The sequence below is a fragment of the Panthera onca genome, chromosome A3 (genome assembly GCF_046562875.1).
Source record: "Panthera onca isolate mPanOnc1 chromosome A3, mPanOnc1 haplotype 2, whole genome shotgun sequence".
Classification (NCBI taxonomy): Eukaryota; Metazoa; Chordata; class Mammalia; order Carnivora; family Felidae; genus Panthera; species Panthera onca.
The window spans coordinates 67787396-67803463 of NC_138341.1; the positions used below are offsets into that span (position 1 = coordinate 67787396).

The window sequence follows — 16068 nt, forward strand, 5'->3', positions numbered from 1 at the left end:
CCCGCGGCCCAGCCCACGGGCCCCCGCTTCCTCCGCGCGCCAGCCCTCGCCCGCCTTGGAGCGCGGCTCCCTGCGCGGGCAGCGGCGCAGCGTGGGGGGCGGAGGGCGGGGCGGCCCCAGGGCACTAGGGGGCCCGCGAGGCAGCGAGGGCGCGGGGGGCAAGCGGGCGCCGCTGCCCGAGTGTCCGGCGGAGGGGGCGGCGCCCTCGGCGTCTCCGTGACTGCGCCTCCCGCGCCCCCGGCTCGGCGGCTCCCGGGATGCGCGGAGGCGGCGGCGGCGATGGCGATGATGCCTGTAGCCCAGCCTGGTCCCGGGCGGCGGGCGGAGCTGGGGTCCGGGCTGCGAGACGGAGGAGGAGGGGGGCGGCGCTGCGGCCACCGGGCAGGTGAGAGGCCGCGGGCCCCGGAGGAGGACGACGCGCGGGGGCCGGGAGGGCCGGGCCCCGGGAAGACGGCGGGTTAGGGCGGCGCGAGGCTGCGCTGGTCCAGGCCCGGCCGCCGCGCACCTGCCCTCCTGGCGCGGCCTGCGGGGAAGCTATCTCGCCCCTGCCTAGCCTGCTCCCGGGCTCCGCCGGGTTGCGGAGCCCTTTCCCCACCGCCCATTCCTGGCCGGAGCCCTCCGCACCCCACCAGCCCTCTGCCCATTCTCTTACAAGCTTGCTGGCCTGAACTAGGCCCTCCTCACCACAACCTTCCCCACCCCAGGGAGCGCCTGCCCATCTCCAGTCCCTAGCTGGGGCCCACCTCCCTTCCCGGCAGCCTCCCAGCGCACCCCCAGACTGGGGGCTCTCCATAGCCTCCCCGTCTCCCTCATCCGCTGACCCTGCCCCAGCCTGTCAGCTGCTCAGGGCTTCAAGAGGTAGTTCACCTGGGGAGAAAGAGCGGGTCCTCCGAAATCAGATAAATCTGCCTTGAATCTAGTGACCTTGGGCAAGTCATCTAACTTCCCTGAGGTTTTCCTGATCTGTACAAATACAATGGGTCTAATAATAGTACAGAACTTTGCTCTCTGTGAGAGACCGTGAAGATGCTGTCCTCGAAGAATTTAAGGCATTATGACAAATTTATATGAGAAAAAAAAATGAATTGGAAGAATCCAGGCCAGGTGCTAACTTGTAAAAGCTCATACAAAATGCTTTCATACGTACTAAAGTATTAAGTTAGCACAGTAGATTATCAGAGACTCTTCACACAGCTTAATGAGAAATCATTGCTATGGTAAAAAAATTTTCGTTTAACCAGTCCTTGCTTCGGATCCCCCCTCCTTAGTTGTAACAAGATGCACACGGATGTGAATTCATTCTGTCCAACTGTGGCTAAAATGCCTGCGTAAGACCGGTGCTCTAACTTAAAATTTTTCTGATTTTCTGACTTTCATCATTTACTTATGGTCCCAGAAATAAAGTAGCTGGTATGCTTGCACTGAAAAGAACATTGGTAATTTTTAATATTTAGGAGTAACAAATTTCATTTACCCCCCTCCTCAAATCACTGAGTTTTATAGTGCTACCATAATAACTTCATTCCAAATTGTGATTCCAGCCTCCTCTTTCTTAAAAGTCACAGAAGTGGGCTTGCTTTTCCTTTGTTTCCTTTATTGCTCCTAAGGTTTCTCTGCAAAAACCTTTATTTCTGTTATGTTTTTCCTTTTCTTCCCAGCCTCACATTCCCTTCTTTTTTTTCCCCCCTAACTATCTGGGAATGATTTATAATTACTTTATACCAGAAGTGTAATTATCAACCTTGCCAAAGAGTTACACAGAAGTGCGTGTGTGTGTGTGTGTGTGTGTGTCCCTATTTTGGGCTCCAGGAACTTTGAGTCCGGAAGGGATTGTGATACCTACTTCATAGGTCTATACTGAGAGTGAAATAAAGTGTGATAGCTTATGTAGAGCTGCTGATGTGTATGATAATGACCCAAGAAGTGATAGCTGCTATGATTATCTTCTAGGCAGCCAACCTCCCTTGATTTCTTTCTTGTTATGTTGAGTTGAACATTGAGTTGAGCGTGGTGGTGACAAATGTCAGCTTAGGTTCAAATCCATGCCCTACCACTTTAAGGTGGGAGCACTGTCTCCAACTCAAGTTTCCTTATCTGTAAAACAGGGATATGTTATACTGTCTCAGGGTTGCTGTGAAGATTCGAGAAATTAATATCATGGAGCCTTGAAAACAGTGCCTGACATATCATAAGCACATGATAAAGTTAACATACTAATAATGACACTGACAATTATATCCCTGACCTAGAATTTTCTTTTTTAAAAAAAACCTACTGATGGGGCGCCTGGGTGGCTCAGTCAGGTAAGCATCTGACTTCAGCTCAGGTCATGATCTCACAGTTCATGGGTTCGAGCCCCGCATCGGGCCCTGTGCTGACAGCTCAGAGCCTGAAGCCTACTTAGGATTCTGTGTCTCCCTCTCTCTACCCCTCCCCCCTCACACTCTGTCTCTCTCAAAAATGAATAAACGTTAAAAAAAAAATCTTTGAAAGAAAAACCTACTGAAAAATGTTAAATTGATTGAAAAAATTATAACTGTGCAGAAAGTGGACGTTGGTCCTCAACTACTCCAAATCTTTTTTTTTTTTTTCCTCCTGCCTCTTATCCTTGACCAATATTGGTGCTTCATCATCCCATTTTCCCTTTGACAGTTCCCTTTCCAGATGTCTCCTAGCCTGTGATCTTCATAATTTCCATCACCCCTCTTCTTCGTTTTTAACCACTCACTCGGTATTTCTCTGGACATGAGTTCCAAATGCTTTCATTCCAAATTCCTGCTTCCCTCTTCACTCCTGTTTGCTCCCCTACCTCCAAAGAGGAAACCCTTCTGGGCATCTCTCTGCCTTTCTGCCTCCTCAAGTTGAGTTTTCTACTTCTCTTTTCATCAGCTAACTCCAGTCGTCCAATTAACAATGCAAAAACAAGTAGCAAAAGGTTGTCTTTTTCTTACCTCATAGCTGTCAAAAAGGATTCAGAAACAGGCACCCGGTCTGTAAGTGAAAACAATAAAGCCATCCATTATTATGTTTTAATTCTAATCATCAAGAAACAAGTGGTTGGGATTTATATTTTTGTCTCATGGAAGTTTTATAAGGAAAGTATAAGAAAGCTGGTTTCCCTTGCCAGTGAAGAAATTCATCATATTGTCATGGTCTGTACTATTTGACCATTGAGAAGAAAAAAGAGGCCATCTTCTTCCTTTGTGAAGGACATTTGTTAGGTAGATGGATCTCCTCAGGACTGAAATTTGTCTCATACTCACTGGCACAGCCATACCTACTACTGAATGCTGAGACATTTCTGTATCAGGAGGTTCATAGCTGCTGCTTGGAGCCCCAAGTAATCCTTCATGGACCAGTCCCCTCTTCCTCTGTGCCCCATGATCCATGAACCAAAGGGTTAATCCCAGGCACAGCTAGAGGCCTCTGGAACCCAGTTGGAGCTCATGGTTAAATATTTGGAACATAACGCCAGGACGACCCCAGTGCCATTGCTTATCCCTAAATGCTGGATTAAAGCAAATACCTTTGAGTTGTCAAGAGCATTGCGCCAGTCTCCAAGGAACAACTTCAGCTGTCCCACTGGAAGCGTCTTTCATAGCAGAGTGGGCACCAGGCCACACAGGGCTTTGAGATTTGGAACAACAGAAGATTTCTGTGAGTGTACTTTAAATCTCATTGCAAAACAAAGTCGAAAATAAAAAGCAAGAAGAAAAAGAAGTTTTCTTATAAAGCAGAAGCTGGGTCTTGCTCATCTTTCTACCCACAGCACCTAGCATAAAGCTGGCATACAGTCTGCACATGATAAATGTAAACTGAGTAAATGAAGGCATGAATGGGCATGTGCCTCCTGTTTGATCATGATGATATTGCTGTTGGAATAACAATTCACCTTTGTATAGAAGGTTAGAGTTTACAAAAGGGTGCTTTGTACCTTTTAAATCTCAAATACAATGCTTTCATTTTCCCCTCTCAAATGTAGTCCTACACAAAGTTTTTTTCCAGTGAAAGGGAGGGAGATGGCCAAGAAATTACCAGCAGGGAGAAAAAATTATAAACAATGGAAAATAAAGCGTGTTCCTAGGGAAAGAAATAGTACTTGTTAGTGATTTGTGGGAGTTCTATAAGGGGCCACAATATACTTCAGCAATGCCATCTGACTTGTAACCTAAACACATGCTGTGAGACCTACTCCCATAATCTCACCCTGTCTGCCCCTCCATCCCTGCCCTGCTCCTGACCCCCAGCAAACTCCTCACCATCACTCCCTACAGCTGCTCTCAGCCTCCACCCCAGGTTGGGATTAGCTTCCCCTTCTCTGACTTCCACAGCACCTGCTGTCATCTAATTGACCACATTAGGCTGTAAGTACATAGTGATCTCTTTGGTGGAGAGGTTATGTCCTTGGGTCTCCAGTGTCTGGCACCAGAGTGTTTCTAAAAGTAACATTTGCATACCCTTCAATCAGAAACTCAAGGGGTGGGGCCCAGGAATCTGCTTTTTTTTTTTTTTTTTTTAAGTCCCCAGGTGATGCTTAAACTATTTCAAAAACCACTGTGCCATGAAACCTGACATTAGCCCAAGGAATATACTTTGAGGTGTTTGTGTCTTTTCTGTGTTGGACTTTGAGCAGAGAAATGTTTTTTTGTATGCATCAGTCAGAGCTAAAACAAATTCTAGTACTCTTGTAAAAAATCATGCGATCGCTCTACTCCATTAATTTCTTTCTGTTTCTGGGTGTGCATTTTTGTGTGCAGGGTTTTCTGCTCTGGGCCTCTTTTGCCCCATACCGCTCGCCTGTGAGTTGAGGCCCTGACTCCCTTCCCACAGAAGGGAGAGTCCCTTCTCTCTGAAGATGAACTCCACGGACCACCTTCAGGACGCTCCCAACACCACCTTGCTCCACGTGCGTCACTCCCATGGAGGAAACAGCACCACACTACAGGAGGGCCTCCAGGACCTCATCCACACCGCCACCTTGGTAACCTGCACTTTTCTACTCGCAGTCATCTTCTGCCTGGGCTCTTATGGCAACTTCATTGTCTTCTTGTCCTTCTTTGACCCAGCTTTCAGGAAATTCAGAACCAACTTTGATTTCATGATCCTGAACCTGTCCTTCTGTGACCTCTTCATCTGTGGAGTGACAGCCCCCATGTTCACCTTTGTGTTGTTCTTCAGCTCAGCCAGTAGTATCCCAGATGCTTTCTGCTTCACCTTCCATCTCACCAGTTCAGGCTTCATAATCATGTCCCTCAAGACCGTGGCAGTGATTGCCCTGCACCGGCTCCGCATGGTGTTGGGGAAGCAGCCCAATCGCACAGCCTCCTTTCCCTGCACCCTGCTCCTCACTCTGCTTCTCTGGGCCACCAGTTTCACTCTTGCCACCTTGGGCACCCTGAAAACCAGCAAGTCCCACCTCTGCCTTCCCATGTCCAGTCTGATGGCCGGAGAAGGGAGAGCCATTTTGTCTCTGTATGTGATCGACTTCACCTGTTGTGTCGCTGTGGTATCTGTCTCTTATATCATGATCGCTCAGACGCTGCGGAAAAATGCCCAAGTCAGAAAGTGCCCCCCTGTGATCACAGTAGATGCTTCCAGACCACAGCCTTTCATGGGGGCCCCTGGAAAGGGGGGTGGAGATCCCATCCAGTGCACCGTGCCGGCTCTCTACAGGAACCAGAATTACAACAAACTGCAGCACGTTCAGACCCATGGATACACCAAGAGTCTTAACCAGATGCCAACTCCGGGGGCCAGCCGGCTCCAGCTGGTCTCTGCTGTCAATCTCTCCACGGCTAAGGATTCCAAAGCGGTGGTCACCTGTGTGATTATAGTGCTCTCCGTCCTGGTGTGCTGTCTTCCACTGGGGATTTCCTTAGTGCAGGTGGTCCTTTCCAGCAATGGGAGCTTCATCCTTTACCAGTTTGAACTCTTTGGATTTACCCTTATATTTTTCAAATCAGGATTAAACCCTTTTATATATTCTCGGAACAGCTCAGGGCTGAGGAGGAAAGTGCTCTGGTGCCTCCAGTATGTGGGCCTGGGTTTTTTCTGCTGCAAACAGAAGACTCGACTTCGAGCCATGGGAAAGGGGAACCTGGAAATCAACAGAAACAAATCCTCCCATCATGAAACAAACTCTGCCTACATGTTGTCTCCAAAGCCCCAGAAGAAATTTGTGGACCAGGCTTGTGGCCCAAGTCATTCGAAGGAAAGTGTGGTCAGTCCCAAGATCTCTGCCGGACACCAGCACTACGGTCAGAGCAGCTCCACCCCCATCAACACTCGGATTGAACCCTACTACAGCATTTACAACAGCAGCCCCTCCCAGGAGGAGAGCAGTCCGCATAACTTGCAGCCAGTAAACTCTTTTGGATTTGCTAGTTCATATATTGCCATGCACTATCACACCACTAATGACTTAATGCAAGAATATGACAGCACGTCGGCCAAGCAGATTCCAGTGCCCTCTGTTTAGGCTCCTGGAGGCTGGAGACTCTTGCAGAAACTGTTTTTGTTTCTGATACTATTTGATTTTTTTCCCCCATTTCTGTGAGACCCGTGGTAGATGAAAACTTCAAGATCCAGCGGAACAGTTGGCAGTTCTGATTTTCTTCTGTCTGAAGTATCAGCATCTATTGATTTGCTTTGTGGTTTCTTGACCTTTTAAGATTTGATGTAAAAATTTATTATTTAAATTTTTTACCCTGACCTGCGCTCCAATCTTTTGTACTAAACGTTTAAATAGATGCCAGGAATGATCACGCTAATGTATTGAAGGAGAATGGACTGATTACGATCATTTGAGTCAGTGTTCGGGGCCTTCAAAGTATACCTGAGTTGGATTTTTTTTAAACAATATGAAGGTATGATCTTCACTGAGGCGAATTTTTTATTAATTGTACTGTAAATTTTGATTCTGTAATGTGTTGAAATGGGGAGCAATACACTTTTCTGGTAGCAGGCTTATTTGAATAAATAATACATTGTCAAAGCAGAAAATCAGAAATATATTATCTATAATTACCTTTACCCAAGACACACAGGCATTAAGTACTTTCCTTTCATAAGACAGTCAGCCAAGAATACAGTATTATGATTATTACCATTTCTTATTATAGACATTATTATTTTGTGTGAGTTGATTAGCTATAAAGCTTTTTAAAAAGAAATCTGTTTTTGCTTGCTGAAAACGCCTTATTCTATTTTGGCATGATCTTACCCGAGAGCCCTTGGTGAAGAGGACCGACCTGTAGTGGAGGAATGTGATTTCTGGGTGCATGGACACTAACGGTGGTCATCTCAATCAGGGTGTGGTGATGTGGGAAGCAATCTGAACTGCCATTGTGTGTTAGAAGATCTTTATCATTGCTTAAGAAGCTGTAAGAATGACAATGGGAGTATTTCGTTTGACTCCTTTCTTCTCTGTAAGGATGGTTTGTTAACAACCTAACAGAGTATCCCAGGTTTGGAAATCTTTTTTTTTTTTTTTGTCCTTGTTTATGTATCACTATGGTAGAAAAATTCTTAAGACAATCTGTTTTCAAACTAATCGTGTTATTTCTCTCCCATTAATCTTGGACATGGGCAGTAAAGGAAAACTAGATGAAGTATTTCTATACCTTATGCTAATTTTATTACATACCCTGTGATTCCTAGCATAACAACTGTAAATTCATATTTTTATGTAAAAACATTTTCATTATAGAGTTAGCATTTGAACTCACTGCAGTTTTGGAACTATAGCTGCCAAACTCCAGACGAGCATCAAGATCCAAAACCTATCTTTAGAGGAAAATTGTTATAGTCAAGAACTGTTATTGCAGATTGGAAGGAACTTTGTTGTTTTGAAAGGTATCCAGTTTATAGCTCCCTCTCCAGGCCTTTCCCAAATACAAGATTCCTTGGGGAAGGGGGGTTGGGACATAGAACAGATGCTCATCTGGAACTCTGTGCAGCCTTGTCCAACACCTCTCGCCTTCCAGCACCCACCAGCCATTCTATTTCTGAGATCTGAGTATGAGATATGGGTTTTACTTTGTTTTTAAATTCGCCTTTTAGAACTTTGTCCTTCCCTTCCTTCTCTCCCTTTCTTCCTTTATTTTTGTTATTAGATTTTATAACAGAAGAGAAAATCTCTACTCTGTCACATTTTTTCTTGTTTGTAATTGAATGCTATTTTTGAAAATCACTATAACCTATTTCAGTTATGCTTTTATATGTTTAATACAACACTGTTTTCATTTATTAATATTCCCACAAGATTAAGTAATATACTAACCAGGTAATATATTACCCTTTTTAAAAAGCACTAAGAAATCCAATATCCTTTCCCAAGGTCATTTGAAGAATTGTGGAAAATTAGGAATGAGACTTTTGTCTTAATTTAGAACTGGGTATTTATTCCAATAAGCCAAACAGCTTTATAATTAATAACATTAATCAAGAAGACACTTCTTGATTAAGACTTTTTAAGGTATGTATCTCTTTTTTGGCTAGGCATTTCCATTGTGATTCAATAAAAGATTTTTTAAAAGTAATTTCTACTTGTAAAATTTAAAATGTCAGGTTTTCTTGTGTGACCTTTGAGTTTGAGATGACCCATCTTTGGGAAGTAAAAGTTATAATAATATAAAGAAAAATAAGCATGTGCATATGAGGTGTTCTTTCTCTGTATGCTCATCAAGAAATTATTGATTTAACTTGCATGAAATACATGTTGGGCTAGATTCTTAGCCTTCTCCACATGTATCTCTGTATCTATGTGGAGATACAGAGATAGATAAAACTTATTTCTTCACAAGTTACATATATATCTATTTATAAAAATAGATATATATATAACTTCTCTATAAGGGCTAACCTGAGAACTAAAAATAATGAGAACTCAGTTGAATGTGACTAATTATTAGCAGGGTATATTAATTAGTTCTCTTGATGCTTTACTGTGATGCAAAGTATGTGATGTATTTCAAACATTTTATAACTGTTCTGATGTTAACCTTTAGGCCAGATTTGTATTTCTGATGCTTTTAATGTTCTTTTAAAAAAATAATGTTTGGAAAATAAAAGTATTGAAAATCCTAACATTTCTGAACATCAGATTGTAGTACTATGACTTTCCTGTCCAATCATTTGAAAACTATCAGAGAAAAGTAGTGATGATTATTGCACAATGGATAACAATGTGTTAACCCTCAGCATTCTCTTCCTTAAGAGATGAAATACTTGTGGGTTTTTGTTTTTGTTTTTTTTAAGTCAGCTCTATGCCCAACCTTGGGCTGGAACCCCTACATGATCAAGAGTCAAGATCAATAGTCGCATGCTCCCCTGACTGAGCTAGCCAGGCATCCTGAGTCCTCAGGATCTCTTTAATGGTTCCAGATAGTTCTCTGGCTCATGGGTCAGTGCTGCATCTGTCAGGCAATGTTGACAGTCTCATCAAAAGTGGTATTTCCCCTGTACTTAATGTTTTTCTGCCTCTTTCTATCTCTTAGCAATTTCTTGAGGGCTTTGATAATCAGGGCAGAAGCAGAAGGTACCACTTCAATTTGGGCCTGTATGGTGTTGTTGTTGTTGTTGTTGTTTTGTTTGTTTGTTTTTTTATGGGAAGATCATGATTCCCAGGCATCCCTTGAAGTAGGTGGGTCACTTTAGGGGTGACTTTTACCCACTCAAAAATTTGTCTCGTCTCACATTAGCAGTGAAGATTCAGGCATCACCCCGAATCGTTATTTTTTTTTACTCATAAGTTTAAGGCATAGGGCCTGTCTGTTCTGAATGGTCAGTTTCACTGTAATCTTCAGACCCTTCCAATCACTCGTTCCCTTGATGATGTCAGCACCAACCATTTTTGGAGACAGACCCAGGGAGCCTGTCTTCTGGGCCAGGGCAGACGTGGCAACAACTTCCCAAGGTATATGACTTGGTCTTGTTGGGGTCGAACTTAGGTGGCATGGTGAAGGTGGCTGGTGTTAGGTGAACCCAGATTCAGGATGACCTAAGACAGCTGCACCTTTGCCTCCTTCCAGCTGAAAGCCAAAAGCAAAAGTGCATTTCTTAGAATTGGTGGTATATATGGTGTGTATAAACTAAAGGAAAACACAGTTATGGTCCCTTGATAAACAATTGAAGGACCCTTCTTTGAAACTAATATTGTGAGTAGTTTCTTGGTTAGCAACTCTACATCCAGGAGCAAAGCCCTCACAAGATCCCAGGTGATAATTCTTTTCTGAAGTGGGGAGGCAGCAGAAACGGAAGGGCACTGACAAAGAAATAGCAGCATGAAGTCTTGCAGAGTTAAGGCCCAGAACCCTTCTTAAACAGTTCAGTTTTGGGGTCCTAAAAATGAGCATCTGTAAACCTGTTCCCAGTTTCATTTTCTTTCTTTCTTTCTTTTTTAAGTTTTATTTGTTTATTTAGAGAAAGAAAGAGTGAGCATGAGCAGGGGAGGAGCAGAGAGAGGGAGAGAGAGAGAGAATCCCATGCAAGAGAATCCGTGCTGACAGCACGGAGCGTGATGCAGGGCTCGAACTCACAAACAGTGAAATCATGACCTGAGCTGAAATCCAGAGTTGGACACTTCACCAAATGAGCCACCCAGGTGCCCCTCTATATTTTTCATTTTCAAGTTAGTCACACCTCATTTCGAAGATCATTACTTGAGGCAACAAGTAACACTTCTTGGGTGCTGGCAGTCTTGGGTTCCTCTCCAGATCTGACTTGTTATTATAGCTCATTCTTAAGTAATAGTCTGTAATCTGGCCAGGCCAGGTTACAGAGTCTCCCCTTTCAAGGCCACCCTCTTCATTCACAGTTCAGGGGTAGCATACATGACTCCCAGGGAGACATGCGTTTTCTCTCATATCCACTAAAAGCAGTTGTTTTTCTTCTCCATTAATGAAAGAAGCCAATGGTCCCTACAGAGACACTTGCTCCACTGCCCTCCTACTGGAGTTGAAGGAAGGCCAAGAGTTAGTGAAGATTCCAGGCCTATGGAATTGTAAGAGCGGCAGGCAGGCTGCCCGGAAAAGGCTCACCTCCCATCAGAGATCCAGGCTTTAGAGAGGCCAGGCCTGGACTGAGCTTACAACCCAAAACAGCAAGCCCCACCAGAACGTGGTGTAGAGAGGACTCTACTGAGGCAGGTATCTGCAGGATGAGCTTTGGTGGGCTCGTTCCAGCCGTACTGGCCCAAATATGATGAGATGCAGGATATCCCAAGTCACCTGTAGGAACGAAAATGATGGCCACTGAAGCCAGATGGGGTAATCTTTGAGAAGATGGAGAAGGGAAAGGAGGAGCAGAAAGATAGGGAAATAGCCCCATATTTCCTTCCCCGCCTCTAAAGATGGATCTGTAAACTGAGAAGCAGGTGCTGGCATAATTATGATGATTTCCCATCTTCTGGCTTTCAATATCATTTAAATGCTAATGACACTCAATTTTATATCTCTAGTCCTAACCTCTCCCTGAGCTGCATGCTGGTCTATCCAATTGCCTATTCAACATCTCCACTTAGATGTCTAATAGGCATCTCAAATTTTAACATGTGCAAAACTGAACTCTCAGTTCACACCTCCTCCTCACCAAACTTGTGTCTCCTGCTGTTTTATTATCTCAGTAAATGGCATGGCATTTCCCCAATCGCACAGCTCTATTTGTTGTCCTTGACTCTCTCTTACATCACATCCAATCCATTGACAAATCCTGAACTATCTTGAAAATAAACTCTGATTCCAACTACTTCTTACCTCTTCATTCCCATCTCCTCTAGCCCATGTCTCCATCATTTCTCACCAGCCTCAGGACCATTTCCCAGCTTCGAGGCTCTCTCTTCTACAGTCTCCCCTTTATTTGTGACTAGGACACTTCTAAGATAAGCTATGTTTGCCACTCTCCTGATTAAAACCTTCCAGTGCCTTTCCGTCCCACGTAGAAGTCCTTGCCATGACCTATATGGCCCTGATGATCTGGCTCTTGGTTTTCTCTCTGTCACCATTTCCTTTGACTTATACCCTGCCTAATGTGCTTGGGCTACAACAGGCTTTCTGGATCTTTCTCACATGCCTCAATTTTGTTCTCATGTCAGGGCATTAATTTCCCTAGAAACGTTCCAGCCTGGAACCACCCTCCCCAATGGCCTTTCCCAGTTGTCATATTCAATACAGTTCTCACCCCATCACGGTCTATCCCTCTGCCCTATCTTACTCTTTTCATGATTCTTATCATTACTGTATTAGTCTGCTTGGGCTGCCATAACAAAATACTGCAGCCTGGGTGGCTTAAATAACAGAAATTTATTTTCTCACAGTTCTGGATGGAGGCTAGAAGTCCAAGGTGAACTAACAGCATTAGTTTCTGTGAGGCCTCTTTTCCTGGCTTCTCGTTGTGTCCTCACATGACCTCCTTTTTGTGCATACATGAGAAGAGAGGGGGTGGGGGAGAGGAGAAGGGAGAGAGTTGCAGATGGGGGGCTCTCAAGGTGTCTCCTCCTCTTGTGTGTACACCATTCCTATCAGATGAGGGCTCCACTCTTATGACCTCATTTTACCTTAATTACCTCCTTAAAAGCCTTATCTCCAATTAGAGCCACAATGAGGGTTAGAGCTTCAAACATGAATTTGAGGGGGAGGTGCAAAATTCAGTCCATACAGTTATGTATAATTGTTTGCTGGCCTTTCCCCCTCTAGACTAAAGCTCTGATATGATAGGGCGAAAGTTTTGTCTCTTTCGTTCAGTACCACATGCTAGTACCTATCAGTCCTTGGCCCTGATGAGCTTTCAGTGCATCACTGAAGAAATGAATGAATCAAATAATAAATGATTGAAAGGCTGAAGCCTGGAAGTGATATCAACCCAAATCTCTTTCTGACTGGCTTAGTTTCCCCATGTTTGTTGTTATTTTTGTATCTGTCTCTACATTCCCAGGATGATTATCAGCAGGACTCTAATGAAAGGGGGACATGGGTCTTGATTTAGGACTACAAGACCTTATTTCTGATAGTTTTCTCAGGCAACCAGCTCCAAGGGCATCTTTTCCCAGGGGACCACCCCGGCTGCCCATGAGCTGCCAGACAACCTGCCTTCATTCTCATGGGAATTCTTGGGCCCATTATGCAACCCAAGGACACTGAAGATGAAAGGAAACTCTTCAGCAACCACAGAGAAGTTAAAGGAGAAAAGAAGTAATTCATTCTTGGAGGGATAGAAGGGAGACTACCAATCACTTTAAAGTATAGAACATTTTGGAAAAAAGGTCCAGATTTAGTGAAACTCTGTTTTCCATAAGACATAGTTAACAGGCAGTGTCTCGGTCCAATGCCTTGGAGAATAATTTCACCAAAGTAGAAATATCACTTCATCGCTTATGGACAAATAGTGAATCTTCCCTCCTCTACTCCAATAAACAGATAATTCTGCTTCTTTATAAATGCGCTTAGCTGGTGCCAAGATAAGTTCAATGTGTTTCTCTATGTGTCATATATGTGAATGTTGGCCCTTTTGACACTTTCTGGAACCTCCAGCTGCTTGCAGCATGCTGATGAGTGGGAAATCTTTCGTCCGACTCCCAGTGTGGGAATCTTGATTTTCATGCAAAGCCCAAGGTTTTGCAAAATGCAGCTTGTTCAGATGCCAGGGAGACCTTAAGAAGTGGAACAACTTACAAAGAGTGCTTTTATGCCTGTCTTCTGGGGCTGAGGCACTAGGATGAGTTTCATAACCTGGGGAAATGCTGAAGGTTCAACACATTTCCTGCCTGACATTAGCAAGAGTTATGAAAGCTTCTTGCTCATTTGTTTGGCTTTAGCAACAAAATATAAGAAACGTAGGAACTGATTTCATTAATATTACACTGAGGAAAGATATGGCTGGGCACTGTGTTCTTCACAGAGAATCATAATATTAGACACTTTCTTTGAGGAATTAAGAGTACCTCAGAACTGGAATATTTTCCATTCATGGAGTTGGAGGTGGAAATTCGATCCTTTTCTTGACCTGAGAGAGATCAGGGGCTTTGCTTCAATCACTGCCCCCAAATGGGGGAAACAGAACAGAGACACAGACACTGTCTTCTTGTGAGGGAGAAGCAAGGAAAAAAAAAATCCGTTAAATTTTGTGGTGCAGAATTTGAGTAAGAAAGAATACAAATGGGACAAGTCATTAATTAATTCTCCCTTTTCGTTCCCAACTATTATAAAATTGAGGAAAATACTGTTGTTCTCAAAGCATCAAACACTCAAAAATAACATGTAGGAAACTCCTCAGAATTGTAGTTGGGGAAGCTTTCATGAGGTGTGGTAAGAGAGGATGAGGGTTCATTCACTCATTCATTCAGCAAATATTGAGTGTCATTGTTAGGCAAGGTCTGAGTAGAAAGGTCTGAGAAAGAACATAAGATAAATTCTTTACCAATAAGTAAAAGATGAAGGAATTTTTTATCATTTACATAAAAATACAATCTGGTTCTAGATAAATTGCCCGTGCAGTTGTTTACCACCATCAAATGCTTATCGGAGAAGGGAAAGTTTGATGGCATTTAACCAAGACAGAATTCCCAAGGTGACATTTTAATCTTGCTAGTGAGTTTTCATTTGCCAGATTGTGGGTTGTGTTATTTTTAAGAGAAGTTAGTGGTGTTCCATGATAAAAATATACTGTAGGGGCACCTGGGTGGCTCAGTCAGTTGAGTGTCCGACTTTGGCTCAGGTCATGATCTCACAGTTCGTGGGTTCGTGCCCTGCATCGGGCTCTGCGCTGACAGCTCAGAGCCTAGAGCCTGCTTCAGATTCTGAGTCTCCCTCTCTCTCTGTCCCTCCCCCTCTCGTGCTCTCTCTCAAAAATAAACTTAAAATAAAATAAAAATAAAATACACTGTATGGGGGAAAATAAGTATCATACATTTACAAGACAAGGTCAGTCATTTCAGTCAGCATTTTGCTGAGCCCTTTGATGTGTTCCTTCAGGTGGAAGGTGATGGCACAGAGTGGTTCATGGGGCAAAAGATGGTTCTGCGAATAGAAAGTGCTATAGCACATTATTTACAAAACAGGGACTGCACCATCTGAATTGATTCCAAAGCTGGTTGAGCCATATGCGGTTTTAGTTCCACTTTTTGTGCCTCATCTTCCTAAACTGTGAGTTAAAGATAGTAAACATAACCTCATGGGGTTGTGATCACAAGGTATCTGAACTGTTGAGCATAGTGCCAGCATGTAATCAATGTGGGGTAATGGCAGCTATCATTTTTATTATTATTTTAAAAAATTGTTTTTAATGTTTATTTATGAGACAGAGAGAGACAGAGCATGAGTGGGGGAAGGGCAGAGAGAGAGGGGGAGACACAGAATCCAAAGTGGGCACCAGGCTCTGAGCTGTTAGCACAGAGTCTGATGCGGGGCTCGAACTCATGGACTATGAGATCATAACCTGAGCCGAAGTCAGTCGCTCAACCGAGCCACCAGATGCCCCATTTTTATTATTAAAATATCATTTGAGATTCTAGGAATAATGACTCAAGTTTGTACACAACTGGCTTTGTGGGGATGGCAAAACACTTTCTTGGAAGTGGTTGATGAAAAGCTTTTCCAACAAATGATTTCTGTCACTATGGGTTAAGAACACTAAAAACTATAAATATGGAAAACGAATTCAGAGGAAAGACGACTCCTGATTTCCTTGACCAGCTATTAACATTTCTAATCTTTGGATAATACTTAGAGCTCTGTTAGAATTCTTAAATGAATGAATTAGGTTTTAGTGCTGTTAAGAACCACTGTTGACTAATTTGCATAGTATTTTATTAAGGACACAGAAGCTATTAAAAGAAAGTTCACTGTTTCTGGCTATATTTTGAATGAGTTTACAGAGTAGAGCAGATTTGACTAATTGGGTTTTAACCCCTAAGTTGCCGGACTTTTGAGGAAGTTTGAAAAAAAAATTATTTTTTTGGTGGTAGAGCACTTTTGTTTTTTAATTGAAATATACTTGACACCGAATGGGGCGTTGGTTTCAGGTGTACAGTATAATGATTTGACAACTCTGTACATCATGCAATGCTCACAAGTC

At 43.4% G+C, this 16068-nt stretch overlaps 1 protein-coding gene and 1 non-coding gene across 2 annotated transcripts; one reads left to right on the top strand and one right to left on the bottom strand.

Annotated features, from left to right (window-relative positions):
- Positions 1 to 273: 273 nt before the first annotated feature.
- Positions 274 to 9089, top strand: GPR75 (G protein-coupled receptor 75). The gene is made up of 2 exons (XM_060606053.3): positions 274 to 385; positions 4758 to 9089. Exon 2 carries the CDS (start codon positions 4856 to 4858, stop codon positions 6476 to 6478), a length of 1623 nt encoding a protein of 540 aa, XP_060462036.1. The 5' UTR covers positions 274 to 385; positions 4758 to 4855; the 3' UTR covers positions 6479 to 9089.
- A 517-nt stretch (positions 9090 to 9606) lies between these two features.
- LOC132672896 (U12 minor spliceosomal RNA) lies at positions 9607 to 9762 on the bottom strand. The gene has a single exon (XR_009607764.3). It is a non-coding gene; the product is annotated as a U12 minor spliceosomal RNA (small nuclear RNA).
- Between the last annotated feature and the right edge of the window lie 6306 nt (positions 9763 to 16068).